Raw genomic sequence first — 24,037 nt, 5'->3', positions numbered from 1 at the left:
CAATTTGGAATCGCGTGTGTCTCGCGAAAGAATAAGTTTCAATTTCAGTTTATTCTGTTACGGCTGGGCGATTTCAATATCTTTTTCTTTATATAGAAGCAACGACATGAAAGAAAGTAACATAACTGGTCAACTCTAAATATATAAAATATATAATTTCTTGTCCTCAATTTTCGAAGTCAATTCCTCCATCAGCTCTACCGGTAAATCTTATCACGAGGGCTGTGAAATAGCATAAAAGATTGAAAGTAATATATGCAATTACCAATATTAGAGACAATTTGTAATCCTGTTGCGCGCAGGCACACATGAAAGCATGAAGATTTGGCCAGGATAGAGCTGGGCATAGTGTGGTGCCAAAAACATCAGCGTCGACGAAAATTGACCGTCGCTCGTTGACCAAAACCTTCGACATTGAAATGTCCCATCGTCGTGATGGTGGGCACCGACTAATTTTGTCCTTGTGATCGGAGTGGACAGTCGGCCTAGTACAAATGCGACCCCAAATGGAAATATTGCACCCAAGTTGACCGCGTGCGCCAGACTTGTCTCATACATCTGTCTTGCATACAACCGTAGTTTGCACGGTCGGTATATATGTCATCAATACCCGTAACAAGGTAGTACGTTGAAAAGTATATCTTTTGGTGTGTGAGGTTTCGGTTGCGAGGCTCAAATTTAGATCGCTATCTAAATATTGGAGAACCGTTGTACTATATCAGTGTTTTTCGCCCTTTTTGAAACTTATTCGCAATTTTTAAGAGGAAACAATCTAATCCGCATCAACCAGCCGAGATTTATCACACAAAAAGAAAATGACGGAACTTATCACTTTTGTATTCGACTGCCCAACAATTATAGGCTAGCCGCTAGCGGTTTGTCGACGACAGGGTTGCTGCTGAATATTTCTGGAAATTTTTGACAAGTCAGGCAAAACTTCTTGCTCCAAGGCTCCTCGCATTTAGTTCATCAAGTGTCTCAACAAAGAGTAGAGGTCGAACAATATTGATTTTTGCAGGCCGATACCGGCATCGATTACCGACACCTTCCCAGGGCCGATATTGATATGGAAGGAGCACCATTTCCCCAAAAATATTATATATTAGGCAAGATGGCACTTGCAAATGCCAGAGAAACCAGAACCAAAAACGAGAAAACTGAAATTGAAAAGAATTATTGCCTAATTGTCCACATTCATTGAAATTTGGGATAAACGAAAAAGCATGACGTGATACAAAATTGCCTATCAGTCCAGTAGAGGTAAATTGTAATACAGGAAGCCATAGACGCCGACTTACGAGGTTACGAGGTGGCGCAGCCACCTCGTGACCATATTTACGAGGTGGCGGCCACCTCGTACAAAATACTCAAACGCCCAAGTGACTTGTGACCAGTAATTAGTAATCAGGCGAATAGATGCCACTTCGTTAGAGACATCTTCGATTTCGATACTCGCGTGTGCCAGGCTCGTAGCCACGGGTTTTCGGGGGTCGAACTTCCCTACTTGAAACGCGAAACCCCTTCATTTTGAAATGATCATTCTAACTCTTGCAATTGCAACAGTTGCAATTCAATAATTGTGTAATCAGTGTTCCGCGCGGCGGTTTTGCGAGAAACGTGTTGTCAATTAGCGCGAAGAATCTGTGATTATCTCCCGCTGAGATGGTCGCGAAATTAGGTCATTCATTTCCGTGCGCGGGGTGCTCGTCGCTAGCCTGATTTATCGCGTCTCGATCAAGCCTGGTTCCGCAGGCTTGAACAATCGCATCTGCAATGGGCCCACTTTACACTACATCGTCGCTCAACTGCGCTATCGAATCTGTATTGGCGGCTTCGGCCTGGTGTGCACGATATCATCGCTGACCTACACAATATCATCTGCAATAGGCCTGAAGTGAAAGATATCATTGCTAACTATCGCGTCTCGGTCCTAGCATGCTTTGGTTCCAGTCTCTCGCTGGTTTCGAGCCAATGCGGTCGAATTTGCGCTAATTAGTTATTGTTTTATGTCATATTGATTGAAAAGCGAAACCGCGAAACTGAATAACATCATATCGCTGCAAACAGACTTTAACGTGCGAAATTGAATCCCGCTAATACTTGAACGTAACGACCAGAAGATGTGTATCATGTCTCGAGTTCTGAAATACGACAAAGGTTTGAAATCGGTGGAATCAAGTTCGGACATTTTGATTTGCGAAAACTGTAGCCGAGACTGCGTAATACTCGCGCGTGGTTAATTGCTCACCGGAGATCACTGACTCGCTAATTGACAGCACTCCCGGACTCTGGCAAGCTTATCATACGCCAAAAATCGTCGTTACGAAGAGATTATATGATCGTCATTTACGCATGTACTTGACCCCTAATTAAATTGATGCTATATTGGTAAATTTGAAAAAAAAATCCAAACCCCCCTAATTTTTCGACTGGCTACGCGCCGAGCGTGTGCTGAGAAGCACCTTCCTAGATCTCCTCTGCCGACCAAGTGCCCAAATATGCGTTCTGCTTTTCTGAAATCTAAATTATGTGCACCCATATTCGTTTACAAAACCATTCACGAGCTAGCTAGCTTCGTGATAGGTAATCGTAGCGCAAAATTGAGGTTGTGTTGGTGTGTGCCTGCAAATTGTAATTGATTTCTTTGCAGATTCGCCTTGCCCGCGACATTAAACGGGAGATGCAGCAATACAGCTTAAACACCGATACAATGAGAAAACAATTTTCACGACGAAAGCCACACAAAGTCGCACAAAGTCATTTTCAGTCTTCCTTTCATTATTAACGTGATGCATCACAAGTTTATGGGTGGAACAAATTCTGCTTTTATTCGATTCGTTTAATCAGGGAACCTTCTACATTCCAATAAACTTGATGATTGCTGGATGTACTCGTATCGAAAATAACATTATCGAATATTAAACTATTAGGCATTAGATAGACAGTGGATTTCTATTGGTAAGATCGTGGCATGCGTCCGAAAGTGGAATTAATTCTTGCCCAAGGGTGGCCAACCCGTGGCCGTAGAACGAAATTTGTGCGGCCATCAACACGTAATTCAATTAGTATGCCTTGGTGGCCGTCGACATGACGATTGAATTTACGAATTGACTGACGTACTCCCGAAATGCTTCGCGACCTTGAATCGGGAAATGCACCGATGCTCTAATCATCAAACAATTGCCGCGATGCGAGTTGGTCTTGGTCAACGCGAAGCAAGAAACCGTAAGAGACAAACAATGACTGATTGGCTGCGCAATTATGCGTTTGTAATCATCATTATTGTCTGCTTGAAGTATTCGAGAGTTGTCGTGTATTACTTGCAAGGACAGTGAGTTAGTCACACTGGGCATTGCGCGGGAATAACATCGATGCAACTGCAGATTCCGTCGGACGGACTGGTAGCGCAGGCACTTCGTACCGTTTTAAGATTCCATTTAATATCTCGAATGCATGGTTTGATAATAATGAGTGCAAGGCCAGTATCAAAATGTCACACGCTGCACGCGCACCACCTACATGACGTCATCGATATGGAACAATTATGACGCCACAAGACTTCGCCACCTCGTAAAAAATAAAAGCTGGCGCCTATGCAGGAAGCATAGTTTCCCTGTATGAACAACCAGTTAGACTCTACCTCCAAAGGTAAATATGTCACGAAACGCACTTTACGTCGCCGATTTCTTGAGATTAAGAACACGGGGCATTGAATTTCCAATATTTATGAATTTTTTGGATATAAGATATCGGCCGCGATATCCACCTTTATATGCCGATCTCGCTAATCGGGATGTTACCAAATATCGGCCTCGGTAATCGGCCAGGTCGATAAATCGGTCGACCTCTATCTAGATGGCAGCGCCCTTCCTCATTTTGATGTCAGCTTTAGTGCACCAAAACCCTGTCCGCTCAGATAAGTTGTTGGATTCTGTACAATAATTTCTAGTGTTCGGCTGGTCATGTGCACTATTCAGAACTATTCAGAATGTGATTAAAGATGCTTGCTAGCATTCCAAAAGATGCTTCACTGTACCAAGATATGTTAGCCGACTGGATCGTACGGTGCCCGTTGAAAACAAGAATGCATTGCTATACAAACCAACACACCCCAAGTATTTGTTGTCAGTTATTTAAACATATGCTTAGGGTTCATACGTTCGATTAACTTGGTATTTATTCAATAAACAAATCAACATATATTTTAATTGCAATGTGCGGTCTCCATGTTCTTGTCAAAGCCATCACTTACGCAATACACATACTCGAATAATTATTACTAACATAATTATTCTGTGATATCGGCCAGGGATGCCAACTCCGCTGCAAGAAGGCTCTACAAGCAAGCGTACAATAATGGCAAACTTACTGAAATAGTGCCAAATTATCTTTTAGGCGCGTTCAGTAGGCTAGTGGAGGTGTTACTGTCGCAATGGTATACGTTGTGTGATTTTTTCCCTAATATATTGATCTCTTCACACTAACTATGTCGAACCAGGAAAGTGGTTGGAAGAATAGAATATGGATTGGCGTGTGCGTAACAGGGCGGGATTTGAGTCAGCTTTCTAGCTGCATGATATGCAATGTCAAGTTCAGCGATTTTAGCCCTGCCTCGGCAAAACTACGAGATCACAACGCTCCCTGAAATAGCAGATTTAATTTTTAAAAAGATATCGGACTTAGCAATTTGAACCCGCCCCAGTGCATCGTAATCTAACTAGAAAAACTTGGTAAGCTATAAGATTACTGAAATGAGTATAATTGAGTTTGCCAACCGAGAATGGTTCGATGAATGCACGTAATTGTATGGTGATTATGCGCTTCGCTGCTTTCCAAAACGTTCAGAGCCACTGACCTAATCTACCAAATTCCAGCCATGAATTGACATCATATAGCAAACCAGAATTTTCTCAACTTGCTTGAATGTACACTAGGGCGGTTCAAAAATAACCTTTTTTCCTGAATCTTGCTGGTTACTTGATTAAATCGTTAGGTTGCCTTAAAAAACGACGCACACCAAATTTGAATTCATTCCAACCAATATTCGCGGATTTCGTAGAGTTTGAAAATTTTGAATTTGCCTAAAAATGCAAAAAAAAATTTTTTTCAAATTTTCCTTCCAACCTTATGAAATTGTTGCGCTGTCTTCAGAGAGGATGGAAAACAAATTTGACTCAATTCCAAGCTGCAGAAGCGGAGTTATTCAAGTTTTTTGATGATAATTCTGGGATGATCCACCAATCAAGGATAATCCCAGAATTATCAAAGAAAATCTGAAATAACTACACTTCTACTGCTTCGAATTGAGTCAAATTTGTTTTCCATCGTCTTTAAAGACAGCGCAACAATTTCATAAGGTTGGAAGGAAAATTTGAAGAAAAAAATTTTTTGCATTTTTAGGCAAATTCAAAATTTTCAAACTCTACGAAATCCGCGAATATTGGTTGGAATGAATTCAAATTTGGTGTGCGTCGTTTTTTAAGGCAACCTAACGATTTAATCAAGTAGCCAGCAAGATTCAGGAAAAAAGGTTATTTTTGAACCGCCCTAATGTACACTGTACACTGCACATTGTACAGTATTATAGCACTGTCAGCAAGTCTTTATACTGTACTTAATTTAACAGCAATGGTATTGCAATGAATAGGTAGTACTTAAACAATTTAATTGACAACTGCTTAATGCCTATTGGCTATGTATGGATATCACTTTACGCCACTATTCAAAATTTCCCAAGTATGAAATCTAATATTGGTTCCTATATGGTCTTATTCATGTCAAAAGTCTCTTGTTTTTCATAATATCAATATTGATGATAAATAGAATCTCTCTAATTCAAATCCACACACTTATTGATTTATATAACACCAGTATCCCAACCATGGCATTTAGTTTTGAACCTCCATCAGATTCTTATGTTACGTGAAACTGATACTGGTATCCAGGCGTGGCGGATTATGTCGTTTTATTATGTTGGTGAACTTGACTTTGATAGCATAGTTTGACGCGCGATCGGCTACCTTGCACACCTATTTATTACATGTGTGATTATATGCTATAATGTTTTATATAATATCAAGGCTTGATTCACTGTGATGCATAAAACATTATAGTATATCATCACACACGTAACTCACGTTTTTAGCTGTCACTTCAGGTATTTTGACGTGTCTTATAAATTGGCCAAAGATTGAACCAGTGTGATGTAGGGCAAAAACGCGAGCTTAGAAAAGTACTTCAGTAAGTAATTTAAGGATGTAGGACAATACATAACGGAACTATTGCATTAGTATTCGGTCTCCATGAATTTGCATTTGATTTTGTTTCCATGTAATAGACCAAATGAATGGATCCTCTTTAGATCTACTGTGTATTAACCAATAGTTCCCGCTCATATTTGTCAACTTGATTTGTGTCAGACTGAAATTATTAGAAAGTGGCATTTATTGTTTGCTTTCTTGATCCTCTTACTGTGTGTCATCTGAGATTGTCAGGTGTGTCAAAATGGTATTTGAAGACTATTTTTTGTTTGTTTTACAACCAATGCATCCTCTTTAGTAGCCTGAATGTAAAATTTCCTGCATGTAATACAATTGGACATTACTTTTTTGTGTCTGTATAGGCAATTTAGGAACTATCATGTTGTAGCTTTGAAATTTTGACATCCAATTTTATGTCATGGCATAGAAAATTTAATGAGTGAAATATGACTAATTTTTCTTTCATGGTGCTCTGATTTTATCCTCATGATTCTCGTGATACTTATAAATGAAGTTAGATGTCCGTATGGCGTATTCGAATACCAGTGATAACGTTTTGTGTTTGTAGAGAAATCAATACACCTCTATATTATCTAGCCTGTATATTTCAGAGCCGGTAATCATGGTGCAAATCGCATGTCCGGATGTGGAGAAACATGCAGTGACGATGATGAAACAGTTACATCAAATGAAGCGAGAAAATGATCATTGTGATTTCAAAATTCAAGTTGGAGATGATGTCTATTATACCCACAAAAATGTATTGTCTGCTGGTTCGGCATACTTCAAAGATATTTTGAAGAACGACACGAAGATGAGACGTGAAGCAAAAGTTGTATTGAAAGATGTCGATTCCCAGTGTGTGAAAAACTGCATCGATTTCATATATTCGGGTAAATTTGAGATGGCTCATAAAAAAATCGTTGAACTTCTTCGTGTTGCAAACATGCTTCAGCTGGAAGATGTGAAAAGGGCAGTATCTGGTACCTTGGAGGAATCAATTACTGTGGAGAATTACTTTGCCACAAGAAATCTCACCAAGATGTATGGACTAGAAGCCGTCTCTGCAAAATGCAGCATATTTTTGAAAGAAAATATCATGGAAATCTCACACCAACCTGAATTCGGAAACATTGGAAAACAGGAATTCATCAATTTAATCCAGTTTGAAGAATCTAAATTATGGGAAGAAGAAAAACTAAAATTATCGCTTAAATGGGTTGAGAAAAATCCGAAAAAGCAGGAACATTTGTATGAGTGTCTTGAAGTAATCAAGTTCGACGAGATCTCTACTGCAATGTTGCTAGACCTTTTGAAAACGCACCCCATTATCAGCAACAACTTGGAGCTGTACAAGTTTATCAATGGACATATTCTAAAAGCAAGGGAGGGACTAAAGAAAACAGAAAAAGGGTACAATGAGGAATTGATCATTCTTTTTGATGATGAGACTGATTGTATCCGGCCTTTAATCCAATAATTGAGGAAGTAGAGAAGTTCAATGATGAGAAGTTCAAGCATTTGAAACCATTCGGGACAATTTCTATTGGCCGATACATTTATGTTTTATGTCAGAATAAATCAGTCTATCGACTAAACTTCAAAATGAAAAATTCAAGATGGGAAAAAATGAGAGATATGCTTTGTGATCATGGAAACTATCCTCGATCAATCTCTTTGTCGGGATCAATATTTCTAATTGGAGGAAGTCAACCGGAAGTAACAAGTGATGTTGAAGCATATCACCCCTCGGTAGATCAATGGCATCAGCTGAAAAGCAAACCCGCAGCGATTCGTTTTGCAAGTCTGGTATCATTGAATGATTCCATCTATTGTGTCGGAGGTATAGGACAACATGGTTCTATGGTTTCTTCGTTCTGCAGATTCACTCCATCATTATCAGAGTGGGTTAATCTTCAACCATTGAGATATACTGTATGTGAAAGTGGTGTGGTTGCATCTGATCAAAAGATATTCGTGATGGGTGGATGGAGGAAGAAAACTAAAAAAGTTAACAACGTAGAGTGTTACGATGTTACTTCAGCTCAGTGGACGTCCGTGTCCTCTATGAATACGTGTCATGGTTGGGTTTTTGCTCATTGCATGGATCACTGGGTTTTTGCAGTAGCAAATGGTGAAACCTGTAACACCATTGCAAAGTATGATATCTCAAAAGACAAATGGGATTTAGTGAAACCAAGAGTAGATCGACGTTTTGTAATATATGCATCCACGTTTGTGAAGATATAGATCAGTATAGTTCTGAACCTTTTTGTTTTCGCAAAGCCCTTTTGTCCGGTAATCTGTGTATTGACTGGACTTGGACTCGAGTCCTTGCGCATGACTCGGACCAGGGTTGTAACTAAGTCACAAGGCTCCGAGTCACAAGTCATTCTCACTTTTAGAGTTTTGACCCGAGTCGAATCGAGTCATTTTCAATTTACCACCGAGTCAAGTCCAAGTCAGAGAACAGAGGGTCGAGTCAAAGTCTTGGTGTTATGACTCGAGTCCGAGCTCAAGTCGTTGTGCTGACTGCTCAGTTTCCAGTTAAGTCTTGTTAAACCCACTTTTTATAACTCTTTTTGGTGATATCGAATATATCGAATTTATATAATACTAATTTTCCTCACTTTTAGGAGTTTGCGGTCGTATTTTCAAGTACCTCTACCATTAGACAAAATCCCAATAATGTGGTTACTTTAGTGTTCTTCGGAATTACAATGAAATGTCGGTCTTGGCCATCTAAGTCTCGAGTCATATGACTTGGTTCGAGTCATGAGCAATGACTCGAGTCCAAATCGAGTCAATACACAGATTGACTCGAGTCGAGTCGAGTCATTTCCATATTTTGAGAAAATGACTCGAGTCAATTCGAATCATTACATCCCTGACTCGGACCAAGTTATTTGACTCGAGACTCAGACGGACAAGACCGGTATTTCTTTGCAATTTTGAAGAACAGAAAAGTGACTACCCTATTGGTACTTGAAAATGCGACCAGAAACTGTTAAACGTAAGGAAAATTATCATATTATAAATGCGAACCATTCGATATCACGAAACAGAGTTATAGAAGTGGGTTTAACAAGACTTTAACAGAAAACTGAGCAGTCAACACAATGACCTGGACTCGAGTCTCTGCTCGATGACTTGGACTCGGACTTGACTCGGTGATGAATTGAAAATGACCCGACTTGACTCGATTCAAATCAATTGAAGTGAGATTGACTTGTTACTCGGAGCTTTGTGACTTTGTTACAACTCTGCCACCTTCAAAAGTCATAACAACTTGGCGAACTAGCCCCTGTATCACGGAAGCTGAATGTATTTTCGTAAATTGCACTTTTTTGTAGTGTATTTTGAAATTTTGCGTTAGTCGTGAAGATGCATCTTGTGGATTCGACAGTAACGACCTTCGATTAGCTGCTAAAATTGTGGGACCCCGCGCTTAGATCAATATTTTGATACTAGCTAGTAGCTACTACATCATGGGCGGGCAACATACGGTCCGCAGACAGTTTTCGGTCTTACACGATATTATAGCCACGGGTCTATATACATTTGCATGCGCACCTTTTCGACCATGAACTGTAATTAGACAATGCTGCGTTCCAATCTAACTGACGTTCACGTGCAATCTTAACTAGAGGTTTCTACTTGTGCGGGGCAAATATGACAATTCCCTGGTCCAACTCCGATCCTGTTTATTGAATTCTCTGGACCGGCTCCGGTCCAGCCCCTCGTCCGTATTTTTGAAATTATTGCGATCCGGTCCGTCAAACTCCGATCATCAATTAGTACTTCTTTCTAGTACTAATAGATATAGAACAGCGAAAACGGTGGATTTCACGGTACGTGACAATACAAACTCAGTTTTGTATTGAACACAGGCTTGTGTTGGCAAATTGACAGTTTCAACACTCACACTCATCAATAGCGATTCTGATCATATTAAAAAAGACGATGCTGCTCCGATCCGATTCTGGCAGCATCAGAATAAAATGTGAATCCGGCTCCGATCCAGCTCCGGCCTAAAATGGAAAAATCCATCCAGACATCCAATCCATCTCCGGCCTACATCCCGCTCTAGTTTCTAAGTCTGACAAGCAGCCAGAGTTCAGAAAACTTGTTGACAACTTTTATCGACCACAGACGTCTCATTGACTTCAACAGCTATTGCAACACATTAGGTTAATAAATTCATGAAATACTGATTTTTGTCTGTTTTCTTTAAATTTTAGGTTTGCATTAAATACGATTTATTCCTTGTAAGGGTGGACAAATGCGTGATTAATGTGTCGATTCGGGAATCAGGCCCACCAAGTACTTCATTTTTCCATATCCTACCCTCGGACTGGAAAAGTTGCCCGCCCCTGTAGTACTTAAATATTTCTACGAGTTTGAAAAATCAAATATTATGTAATGTTCATGCTGTAAATTAAGAGGCAGAGGTAAGTGGACCCTGGGTTAAGAACCGCTGATATGGATTATAATGCTTGAAAAACGAATAGAAATAGTGTCGCTCACAATTCAAATTTTCAGCTCACCAGCTCTATCAATGCTACAATTTCTTAACCTCTATCGTAATTACAGTGGAAATGACAAGACTGCATGTTCCTTTTACAATTCTTTACAGGTTCACCAAACTTATTTGAGTTAGTATTACAAGTATACAAAATCTACTTCTATTCCATATTGCAAAGTATGCTATCTGCGTAAAACAATTTTCATTCTAATACTTTCTTCAGAGTCGCGAGCGAATTGGTTCGCTGTTGAGGTAAAATCAGCCTTTTCACGCCATGACTCGAATCTCTGTATCGTATCCATCGATCCCACGACGCGATTTAATAAAAATGAACCTACTTGGAAGCGTCTGCATTTACAAACAGACATCTTTATCGCAATCACAAATGCATACGTGTCGTAAACTGACGATCGCGTCGACATAATTAACTAAAGCTATATTGACGTAAATGTAACAACGGAACACTAACATACAGCAGAACAGAAAAGGATAGAATGACACGAAAATGGGAACAATGTAACGTACAAAAGAAGCAATCAAAGGGAAGCAATGATTGCCTAATTACGGATCCCCACAATACGCAAGACCAAGCGGAACAACATCGCCGTGACCCACCGGTTTTGTGGCCAATGTATTCAATCGGCCAATCGCGGTATGTTTGTAAATCAAATCGTTCGCGAACAAAGGAGTTGCTAGGATATAGCTTCCACAATCCGATATATTCATGGTCAACTGGTTGGGAACCCTCATGAGCGTGATACGGGTGCTATTGTACAGTCTACACGGCTCTTCTCTCTCATAGAAGTGACGCTAACCTATCTTCTTTCCAACTGTATTTTACTTTTGAAAATCCAAGTTGTACAGTGGTTTTGTCCGAATACTGTTCAGGTATAAGTGAAAGTAGTCTAAAAACGAAACAACATGAGTAATTAGTACAGGTAAGTAAAACCTACTTGAGTATTCCAAACAAGTAGAAGTAGCTTGCTACTGACTATCTTTAACAATTTGAAAATTTCGAATCATCGTTATACCGTAAATATACGAAATTGGTAACTGGCGGCACTGAACTTGAAGCTATATATCGCTGTCACCCAGATTTATAGCGAACATTGTAAACTGCCTTGTATACCATTTCTATCGTGAGACCTTGTCCAGCCCATCGTTTATTTAAATACTTTCCATAATTTTATCATTTGAACCATTCAGATGGGACGAAATTGTCAATAGGTAAAACAATTGGACAGGCATGCCATGTCATATGCACGCGGTCCAGATCCTGGCGGTTCGCCAGGTGAGTTGATCAGTCCCATGATGCAATGCTAAATAAACGAGAATTGTTATTATCATCAAGCACATATGTCTATCAGAAGTTTGTAGTTTTACCACGAAATACTTCCAAATGAATATAACGTTTTTATTTCAACTGATTTCGAACATGGTGACTTGCGAATATAACCTGCTTGCTCTACCTGTAAACCTCCTGGCCTTCGTATCAAAAAGACGGCCGCAATGATGAGGTGGTATTATCCTAAACTAAACCCTCCAAATAATCCGGATCCTTGGTATTTCAAAGAAATTTGGATGGAACTTCAATGAAAGGGAGTCTTTTTTTTTCAAAATCCGCCTTACTAATAAGAAATACAGTTTTGGGTGAGTGTTCTGATTTGAGGTGCAATGAAAATACGCCCTCTACTGTATTAACTCCAGTTAAGAAACCTTTCGTGAATGTATTTATCTTTGATCATAGCATTTGAAAACTTTTTCATGAGATCAGGTCAATATATAATGGTGCAAATACAACATTAGATCTGTCGATAAGAGCACGCTCTGAAAGATTTTGAAGCCTGGTGTAAGATACTACCTCATCGGCCACTTACGTTTAATTCAATGATTTCTCCTGTCCCATTCATACATGAAACAGGGATACCTTGTACTTCTAGACAGGCGAGCCAGTAGCATATTTATGAATTCAAATCAACGGAAACTTTACACGTTTGAGTAGTTTGAGTACTATATTCCAAATTTGAAATCAAAAGTTTCATATTCTCGTGAGACCCCTTGATGCCAGTTTTACCATCTACAGCAGTGTCTCTCAAACTTTTTTGAGCTGCCGCATCCTGGACAACGGAAGAAGTGCCACCCTCCCCCATCATTCTCGACATATTGGTTTTGAATTTGGATACGAACAATATCAGTCTGGAACAAAATCAATCTAAAATCTCCAGTGTTCACTTCATGTACGCCTTCTGGCAAGTCGGTTTCTGATGTGAGTCAGGAGCTTGGTCACGGCGCTGAGAACACGTTCTATCAAATATAAGCGGGGAAGGACAACGACGAAATAAAGCCAACCCTGACTCCTACCAGAGTGTTTATTTTTTATTCAATTGTGTACCCAGAACGATTGATTAGAGATATGAACTTTTCAACTCAAAATTTTTCTACACTTCAATCAGGGCTAACATATTTTGGGAATCTGAAAAGAGGAAGCTTTTTAAAGATTTTCAGACTTACAATACTTGAATAAAATCCGGAAAATGGTGATTTTTTTCTGAGTTAGTAGAAAAAAGGTCATTTTTCCTGGCTCAGGTCCCAAAAAATCCGCCGAGCGCTGATTTCCTATATCTCAGTCAAATTTCCACATACATTTAACCAAAATTTTTTAAAAAAATAGGACAAATTCTCAAATAAGAGGACATTTAGGCGTCCTCCGAGGGCACTTTCAAAAAAGTCAAAAAGAGGACGTATGTTACCCTAACTACATTGTAATCAGCTGCTCAAACATTTCATGCCCGGAAACTACACAGAATGGATTGAATATCCGGCGATGAATTTCTAATTGGAATATATCCTGGAACCAAATCACCATCCTCCTGTAATTTTGTGAGATGATTGATTCGTGTTTCTCCATCAAAATCAGGTATTCGAATTGGACCGGTAGCTCAAAGCAAGCTTGAGAATTGGAACATTTGTTGTGTTGCAAAATTCCGGTGAATTATCACTGACTTGTCACCGAAAACAGACAGTGCCATGTTCACCTCTATCATTACTAAGAATGGATGTATTCTACCCTTAAATTTTGAGAAATACGACCGTCAAGTAGGAGTGATGTCGTTTCTCGCAACCAGAACGCCGTGTCGAAGGCCACGGTGACAGCGCTTTGGAAATTCCACGATCGTTTGAAACAGATAATAAAATCACGCAAGACAGTTTCTCTTAAAAAGCCATCACATCTTGAGTGAGCAATAACTGCTCAAATACACATCGTAGTTCTCACGACAGCACACAATGAACCACGCTTGTCGGGGATGCTTCCGGCTGCTAAATTAGTCTATTGATGAGCAGGAATAACATTGTCAAGTAATAATGGACTTTACCGATACGGCTGATTAAATAGACGGACGACCCTAAATTGCCCTTCCCTAATCTATTATGCATTTTTCCTGGGAATCCAGTTGCTTTATTAATCAATCGTTTTAACACTGTACGCAGCAGTTGCCTCATTCTAAGCCTTCACTCCCTGCATTTGCTTTCAGCGCCCCCCTACCGCCCCATTTTCTAGCCAGCGCTCCCTAATCGCCCATTTCATGGCCAGCGCCCCCTCCGCGCTCGCGAACGCCCCTAGGGGGCGCTGGCACCCACTTTGGGAACCACTGATCCACAGGATAGAAGCGCTTGGATTTGTATTGTGCGACAAAACAGCTTTTAGGCTTGATGCATGCTTGGCGCAATTCACAGTTACCAACGTCTCTGTGAGACCGCAAACATCGACACAGATTCGCAGGCAACGAAGCGTGTGTGTGCAGTCACATCGTTGTCTTTGGAGCTAAGCGTATCCATGCTGAAATCGTCACCAACGCTCTCTATAGATTTTCAACGCATACTCAACATTTCTGTATTGAGGGATTATTTGATGAAGGTATTTCGTACTCAAAATCTCTACAATTGTCAGAAATATGCTGCCAGTTTTCAGAAATGCTTTGCGGGCCGGATGAAATCGTCTGGCGAGCCGTATGTTTGACACCCCTAGCATATTTATTCTCTGAATTTCACACGAGCAAATGAACGGGGAAATGACATACCGCTCTGCGGAAATGAGCCACGGGTGAGTACGAACTCATTGAATCGTAATTTAACTCAATATTACAGCAGCAATGTTATATTATTAGTGGCAGCATCGCATAGATTGCACGAAAATCGTCAGGTACATAAAGGAAACTTAGCAAATATGTCTATTGCGACAAAGCGTTATGAAGATGACTACGGTTCTGAAAGCGTTCTACAGCGATTCAACAGCGCAAAGCCAGATGGGCTGAACGAATTTACCGTATAGTTGATTTTTGAATACCTGAAAAAGTATGGAAAATTTGACGGCAAAAAACTTGAATGTTTACTCGACGTGGCGTGCGGCAGCGGTGAAATGACAAGGCTGCTGGCAAAAGCTTTCGTCATGCGATAGGAGTAGACTCTAGCGTCGGACAGATAGCACTTGCGGTTCGCCGCAACAACTCCGAACAAGTCGAGTTTCATTGCTCAGCCGCGGAGAAATTGCCACTTGCTGATCATTCTGTCGACGTAGTCACAAGTATATTCGGTTTGCACTACCTTGACGTGAAGACCTTTATACCGGAATGCAGACGCGTCTTGAAACAAAAAGGTATCGCATTATTTTATGCTGATAAAACATTCAAGATTATTTCCAGAGACGACGACGATCTACCCGCCATTTATGATGAAGTTTCTGCAATGAACAAAAGGTTGTCTGAGAGGGCGAGGGAAATATCACATCCTGCTGCCAACATAGTATGCGACCTCCACTGGGCCCAGTTCCAAGAAATTGATTACAAGGATAAAGAGAGAATCGAAACAAAGAGTGTTCTCGAGACTACTCTTGGCGAATGGGGCAGTCATTTACTTTCCATTCCGTCCTACCAGCTTGGCGGCAGTCCCACAGAAAATCCAGTCACGGAATTAATACACACCGTGAAGAGGACCTGGTCAAAAGAAGATTTGGATTCGAGTAGCATAAACATCAAAGTGATCAACCATGGCGTGGTAATTGCCTTGAAAAATTGACAGAAAATGCGCGATTATATTAACACTCGCATCGCAGAGATGCTGTATTCACTCTCAGTATCATCACAGAGTCTCAACTTTCTGTCGTGTTTTGAACATTTTGAGATGATTAAATAAATGAAAGACATGGCATTTGTAATTGTGATTTATATCAGTGCTTTGGAGCCGGATCCCCGGAGCCGCGCAATTTCAGCAGAGCCGGAGCTACATAAAATTCAAGTGAAGCTGGAGCTGAAGCCGGTTGTATGAATAGTAGCTCCGGCTCGGATGTATTTTACTGACGGCTGAATTCACATAATATTAGGATAATTACTCACAAAATTAAGAATTCATCATTTTTAACTAACCGGTAACCATGTTCAAACATAGGCGCCAAGCCTATGCAGGCTGGATTCGCAGCCTGTACTCCGTAGTTTTTGTAATATAGGGCAGGTATACCCGCAATTTCGTCATCAGTAAAACACCGATTACCAATTCTGAGGTTCGAGAAATATTGGAAACCATGCATGTCACAAAAGGGAATTGAGACGAATATATAAGCGACGCCCTTGGACAGGGGTCGGCAACCTTTTGCTAGTAACGGGCCAAATTTCGAGTCCACAACATTTTGGCGGGCCGGAATTTTTCTTAATACTATATTTATCGCTCACGTCGGTATATTACCCTAAAATGCTGCAATCTCTATCATACAAATCACAAAAGAGCAAAAGACATGTATTTACACTTCGACAACGTAGGATAAATGTGACACTTGGCGCAGCTTGCGTTGTGAAAGGTTTTCAACTTCTGGTAACAAGTCAGATGAAGCAAGAATCAAACCATATTCTAAATGGGCGTTGGAATACGTGATCTTAGCTTGCTCTTCGTGAATTTCCTTGTTGCCATTTCTTTTGCATTGTTGGTCAAGCCGGGATGAAGACCCATTTCAAGAACGTACTCTTTGTCAAAGTCATTCAGCGATATGCTCTTTGTATAAAATTTGTCATTCAATTCAACTGCATCGCATTTCAAATGGGCCCAATTGAAATTTTCTGGCAATGGTTTTGGCGTCCACATTAAATGGAGTACTGAGTAGTCAGAATTTATTTTGTACAGAACGAATGTCGGAAAAGCGGATGGAAATTCAGTAATTAAATTTCGTATATCACAGTTACAAATGTATATTGATGGTACTAGGTTTACTCTCCTCCAGTAGGCTACAGGAAAGTGAGCATAATATTCTTTGTACTGTTGACACTCCCAGAGTCGTAGTTCTGTTTTGAATGCGTGTCAACATCATGTATTTTGTTGTTTCCCCCTGATGTTGCATATTCAATTTGTTTAGATGTGACGTTAAATATACTACAAAAGCTAGATTAGATACCCATTTTTCATGACAAGATTATGAATCGACGATGTTTGTATTTTCAAGGAAAGGGTTAGGAAAGGCAGATATACAAGACATCGCCATATTTATGCTCTGCTTCTAGTAATATCTGAGGTAGGCTAACTGTCGGTGATTCAGTTTGTGAGACAAATTCAGCTTTCACCATTGTGTCCAAAACACCATTGAGGTTTGTTGTCTTAGCGTAAAATGTCTTCTGGTGAATTAAACTACAGATTAGTAACCTGCGGATGCTAGTTATCTATAATGAAAAAGGGAAAGTTTTAGATTTGCGTCCGAGCAGAGGAACTGCACCTTTATTGTCGCACCCTATCTGAGTGGCAAACCCTTAAAAAAGTATGGTATACCCTCGGTTGCGCGACACACCCGCTTGATAAGCACTATAGTCGGGTCTATTCCACAGACATTCTCCATCTCCTACTTTTAGTACGAGATTGGCTACTAGTCGACCGCCTTCGCACCAGTTTTATGGCGTAACAATAGACTAACACGACGTTGGATACTTTATATCAGAGCGATGCCGCATTCTTTCCAAGCAGTGCTGCACTGCAGATCGGAACTCATTACGAAACGGCGGGCCGTATTCTCGTGGTAGCTAGTTATTTCGTCGCGGGCCGGACGATTTCGCTTGGCGGGCCGTAGGTTGCCGACCCTTTCCCTAGGATATAAACATGTTCTCGCTGTACACTGTGTATACACTATCTCGATGCATATATACCAAACAACAGTGGCCTCAGTGTCAAGTATATATTTGACTTTTAATATGGTGTTATGTTCTTGATCTTGTTTGAACAATAACTCAATACGACGAGGTTATACAATACGAAATCAGTATATTTAACAGCAGTATGACTTTAAGGCAGCGACACGATCCAGAGTACAGTTAAATGAAAAGACCCCGAGACAACAGAACACAGGGTATAAATACAAGCATGACACACGAGGAAATAATGATTGGCTGAAATTACTAATCCTATGGAAAGAAAGAGTTCTACGACACCGAACGTAAATGCACGAACATAACAGTCCTCCCTTGTAAGTTAGAGGGTTGCCCACATTTACGGTCTATAGAAATCGGTGGGTTTCCTATTTCTAACAGGATAACGTCTGCCCGACGATCGAGCAGGACTAGCTGCAGGACGTTGTGCCCTATTCCTGACCAATGGTTGCTCAGCTTGGGACTGTTGAGGCTGAGCAACTTCCTGTGTGGCTGTATCATTGCCAGGTGAAATCAAGCGTGGTTGGAGTTGGTTTTTGTGCCTTCTCCAATACCCATGATCTGTTTTTATAATGTACACAACACGCCCCAGCATTTCCGTCACCACGCCAGCAACCCACTTTGGTCCGCTTCGGTAACTGCGAGCGTAAACCGAGGAACCAATCTCAAAATGAGTGACTGATTGTCCAGGCGTAACGGGCTTCGATTTGTCGAAGGGCGAGCACAAACTTAACAAATTGCGCGGCTGCCGACCATGTAAAATCTCGGCAGGCGTTTTCCAGTCTATGCCCGCGTGTGGTGCACATCGGTACGTAGCGAGAAGTGTTTGGAGCGCGAAGTTGAGATCTTTTCCCCCGTCGCAATTTTTTATCAATCCAGCTTTTAGAGTCTGGACGAAACGCTCCGCTTCCCCGTTAGAGGCAGGGTGAAAAGACGGTGACACGATATGGCTGATTGCCAAATTAGAACAAAACGTATCGAATTCATTCGATGTGAATTGCGGCCCGCCATCTGTGACAATTGTTATGGGCAAGCCTTCAATAGAGAAGACTTCCCGCAAAGCGTTGACTACACACAAGGTTGTGGTAGATCCGATATTCATTACTTTAACGAAAGGATATTTCGAATGCGCATCGACGATGACAAGAAACATTTTATTGTTTATTGGACCTGCGAAATCCAAGTGAATTCGTTCAAAGCTTTCAGAAGTTTTTGGCCATTCGCGATACTGACGATCAGGCGCTTTCATTACCTTACGGCAAGCGTCGCAACTCTTAACGAGATTTTCAATGTCGCGATTAATGGAAGGCCATGCGATGTAACGTCGACCCATCTGCTTCATTTTCGCGATACCCCAATGTCCTTCGTGCAACAATGATAAGACTCGCGAGCGAAGTGACTGCGGAATTACTACGCGCTGAAAACCATCAATATTGAGTATGACTATGTCTTCGTGCAAAGAAAGCGAATGTTTGCGAGTCGAAAACCAAGAAAAATCATCAATGTGCACCTTTGGATTCCAATTACCATGAGTGACAGATAATTTTACCAATTTCATGGTTTTGTCCTTTAGCGTCGCGTCGCGAATTTCATTGCGAGTTAACGGCAAGCCATCGAATGCCATATTGATAGCGTGAACGATCTCCGCGTTTTCACGAATTTCCAGTTCGTCAAACTCAGGGTCTGGACCCTTTGGTAGGCGAGATAAACCGTCGGCGTTTCCGTGCTGATTAGTCGGTTTATAGCGAATATCGTATTGATAAGCCATGAGCGTTAGTGCCCATCGCTGTAAGCGTTGCGCTGCAATCACGGGAATTTTCTTGTCCGGCGAGAAAATAGCTAAAAGCGGTTTGTGGTCCGTCACGAGCGTAAATTTTCTACCATACAAGAATTGACGAAATTTAGTGACTCCGTAAATGATTGACAGAGCTTCCTTCTCGATTTGAGAGTAGGATTTTTGCGAATCGGAAAGCGTTTTCGATGCGTGCGCGATCGGTCTCTCTTCGCCATTGTGCTCGATTGAGAGGACAGCACCGATTCCGAATTGAGAAGCATCAGTTGACAAAATGAGCTGCTTGTTCACATCATAATGAGCTAACTGCGTAGCGTCGATTACGTCGTTTTTGAGAATGCGAAAAGCTGCGTCACAGTCCGTATTCCAAATGAATTTCGCGTCTTTTTGAAGAAGACGGTACAAGGCAGCGGCCTTATTCGTGAAATTAGGAATAAACGCGCGGTAATAGTTGACTTTGCCCAGGAATGCCTGTAGCTGGCGAACATCCTGAGGTTTAGGCAACTGTTTGATTGCTTCAACGGATTTGTGAGACAGGCGTTTGCCGTCCTTGTCGATTATGTGACCAAGATACTCGATACTACTTTTGAAAAACTCACATTTAGCGAAGTTGACGGTGAAACCGTATTCGGTGAGGCGCTCAAAGAGTAGCGATAAGTTGCGAAAATGATCGCGTTCGTCAATGCCAGTAACGATTATGTCATCGATAAAACTAGCAACACCGGGTAAGCCGGTGATCATGGCATCAATACAGCGTTGAAAATTTGCGGGACTAGATGCGACTCCGAAACACATGCGTCGATAACGGAATAGACCGAATTGCGTGTTGATGACACACAAATTCTTCGCATCATCATCTAATTCTAGCTGAAAATAAGCATCGGCAAGATCAATTTTCGTGAAAATACAACCACCCTGTAACTTGTGAAGAATTTCATCTAAGGAGGGCAGGGGATGTTGATCTATCTGAATTTGTTGATTCAATGCTTTGAAGTCACCGCAAATGCGTACTGATCCATTTGATTTAGTGACGGCAACAATTGGTGCTGCCCAATCACTGTAATTGATTGGTTCGAGGATACCTTGATTGACTAATCTATCCAATTCGGTTTGAACAGCGATTTGCCTTGCAAACGGCAAGGGACGTGGCTTGTTAAATACGGGCTTGGCATTAGGTTTCAAGTGAATTGTCACCTTTGTCTTGGTGCATCGTCCTAATACATTAGAGAAAACGGAGGGAAATTTGGACTGAAAAGATACCAATTTGTCGTTCGAATCACAAATGTCAATAGTATTACATGATTGCGATTTGACCATCTGCGAGGAAATTGCATCCAAAGCAGACGTTCCCTTAGCGGTCATGGAGAAAGCATCGCTCCAATCGAGACCAAAAATGTTTTGCCCACGGTGTTCGTCGAGAACTACCAATTTTAAGCCAACTCGAACTTCAGAACCCACCTGCACGCTTACAGTGCAAATACCTTTCACTTTCAGTGGCTTGTCGCCGTACGCTACGAAAGAGCAATGGTATGCTGAGAGTTTCGGAGAGCCCAAAGTTTTGTACCCAGTCAATCCCACCATGGCGGAGGGTGCACCAGTGTCCCACTGTGTCGGCAACGGAATGCCGTTGATGCTGGAGTTGATCCAGAGCTGGTTTCCTACGCGTCGATATAGTTGATCGATGTCGAAGGAGAGGAGCGGCACTGAGCAGAAATTGACGGATGTGACCTGTTGCTTGATACTAGGTTTGGTAGACATGCACACAGGTTTGATATGACCTTTACGACCACATTTCTGACATACTGAATGTCGATATTGACAGTCTTTTCTCTGGTGATCGATGAAACAGCGGCTGCAGGATTTCAGTCTTTCCGGGAAGTTGCCTTGGATGGATTTGGAAGGTTTTCTCCCCTTCTGATAACTTCCCGTCATTTTGTTGACGACGGAAGTGTCTTTACCGCTACTCTCGCCTTGGATAACCCTATCAGTTTCCAGCGTTCTCACGTATGTTGTGGCTACTTTGAGAACGTCGTCGAGGGATGGATTGGTTTGTGTTAGACAATGCCGTCTCACATCCGCGTGCGGCGTTTCTTTAATGATGAGATCGCGCATTAGCTCATCAACGTAGCTCTGATCACAACCATCTCTTGAGCATATGAAGTTGCAATCCTTGGAGATTCCGCGTAGAGTTGCGATCCAATCGGCGTACGATTGTCCCGGTTGCATTTTGCAATTGTAAAATTCGTACCTGGCTGCTTGCACATGAATTGAGTCCTTGAAGTGTGTAGACAATTTATCAGTCAACGCGTCGAAGGATTGCGCACTGACATCAGCAGCACCAAACAAATTACGTAGGAGCGAGTACGTTTCAGGTCCAACCCATGAGAGTAGACACGCTCTTTTCTTCTCCATGTTGGAAATGCCGTAAATTGCAAGGTGATGGTTGAATCGTTGCAGATATTGGTCCCACTTCTCCTTTGATTTTATAAATGAATCAAACTTGGGAGCGGTAGCTTCAGATGTTGATGCCCCGGGATTCAACCTCTGCGTTAATTGCGCCATTTCTTCTTTGTGCTGAGCATTTTGTTGCTTCATGTCTTCTTTGTGCTGTGCCAGCTCTTCTTTGTGCTGAGCGCGTTGCTCCGCCATCATTTCCTGCTGCTTCTCTAGAAGCTTCAATATACTTGCTTCCATGATGTATCTCAGTCGCAGAAATAAATATGAATCCGACTTCTGACACCAATTGTTATGTTCTTGATCTTGTTTGAACAATAACTCAATACGACGAGGTTACAATACGAAATCAGTATATTTAACAGCAGTATGACTTTAAGGCAGCGACACGATCCAGAGTACAGTTAAATGAAAAGACCCCGAGACAACAGAACACAGGGTATAAATACAAGCATGACACACGAGGAAATAATGATTGGCTGAAATTACTAATCCTATAGAAAGAAAGAGTTCTACGACACCGAACGTAAATGCACGAACATAACATATGGAACCTACAATAAGAGCAGATTGGTTTGCCAAATTCAAATTTATGACAAAGTCATTTCGTTCGGCTTGATTTAATTTTATATACCTGCTGATCACACTCATGCAGAGAACATTCTTCAGACAAAGACTCTTCACCGAGAAAATCTTCTTCAACTGTCGGTAAAACTTTTGAAGGCAGTGGGATTATAACAACTGGCCCATGAAGAAGCGGTCATATTGCCAAGTTAAATTGGATATTGCATTTTATGCTAATCTTTGACCAGTGGTGGCTCGTGACAATATCGGGTGGTGGGGCAAGGGCTGCAAGCGACTTTTTATCAAGATGACGCCACAATGGCGTTTTCCAACGTAAACAAGTAACTAATGATGGTACGGTAACATGAATTTACCGGCAACAGTGATTTTAATGTATGTGCCACGAGAGGTCCGCCGGTGAGCTGTGACTTGAAGTGTGGTAACTGCGTAAACGGCGTACGGAACAAAGATTCAACACGGTTCATGTTCGCACTTGACCTGGAAATGACTATAACTCGAGAGATAACGTAGGCCTAACTGGAAAGGTCAACGAGTTCGGACAGATACGCAATTGTTATCTCATAGATTGGGCCTGTCATAATGAATCCAAAACATCATTCTGAAGAACTAAGAATAGCAGCCTCGGAAATTCGGTCTCGGTACAGCATAGGAGATTTTGGCCTTGAAACTGGAGACCGTAACACGACACATACGGCTTTATTACTGTCTATAGGTCTGCTGCGAAATCGTCTTTGGAAAATATATTACCGAATAAATACCTGGATGAAAGCCTTAAATTCAGTACACTGTCAAAATTGATGTGAACAGACCAACACCGAATTTTGCGTAAAATTTACTGAGGAATACGCTGATCAAGTGATCATGATCAGCTGTTAGCCGCCATCGAATACGAAATAGCTATCGCGCTTGACAGGGGGTTGTAAGCAAATGGCTTTAAGGCCACAACTTCACGGTGAAATTGACATTGGAGAATATAATATCAAAGTAAATATATGAATGCAAACTGAGAATGATATCATCATCTCAGTTAACGTTACCGCAGATACACCGGCTTTAGCGTGAAATCCGCAATGCGTTGTATGCGAAAGTGTCAGATCGGAGCACATCTCTACCATACTCGACCTTGATCACGAAATTACTGCCCTAATCATTGAGTGTCAACCTTGAGACTTGGCACAGCGTTCGATACTAAAATCAAGAAATACCGTGCAAAAGCTTATGACGGATCTAGGTAAGGAACATCGTT

The 24,037-nt window shown here is 41.3% G+C and overlaps 3 protein-coding genes across 3 annotated transcripts in view; all 3 read left to right on the top strand.

Annotated features, from left to right (window-relative positions):
- The window catches only part of LOC145433261 (intelectin-1-like), a 105,997-nt gene that overhangs the window by 62,548 nt on the left and 19,412 nt on the right, over nucleotides 1-24,037 (top strand). The window lies entirely within an intron of this gene.
- On the top strand, nucleotides 5,978-8,388 carry LOC145440401 (kelch-like protein 31). The gene has a single exon (XM_080318008.1). The coding sequence runs from the start codon at nucleotides 6,883-6,885 to the stop codon at nucleotides 7,738-7,740; it is 858 nt and encodes a 285-aa protein (XP_080174134.1). The 5' UTR covers nucleotides 5,978-6,882; the 3' UTR covers nucleotides 7,741-8,388.
- Nucleotides 15,202-15,988, top strand: LOC145437565 (uncharacterized; the record flags this gene model as incomplete). The annotated part of the gene is made up of 1 exon (XM_080314834.1): nucleotides 15,202-15,988. A coding segment is annotated over one exon (657 nt), but the record flags the coding sequence as incomplete, so codon positions are not given.

The sequence above is a fragment of the Botryllus schlosseri genome, chromosome 1 (genome assembly GCF_051294905.1).
Source record: "Botryllus schlosseri isolate E-star chromosome 1, Bs_hap1, whole genome shotgun sequence".
Taxonomy (NCBI): domain Eukaryota; kingdom Metazoa; phylum Chordata; class Ascidiacea; order Stolidobranchia; family Styelidae; genus Botryllus; species Botryllus schlosseri.
This window is presented reverse-complemented; position numbering and strand designations above follow the sequence as displayed.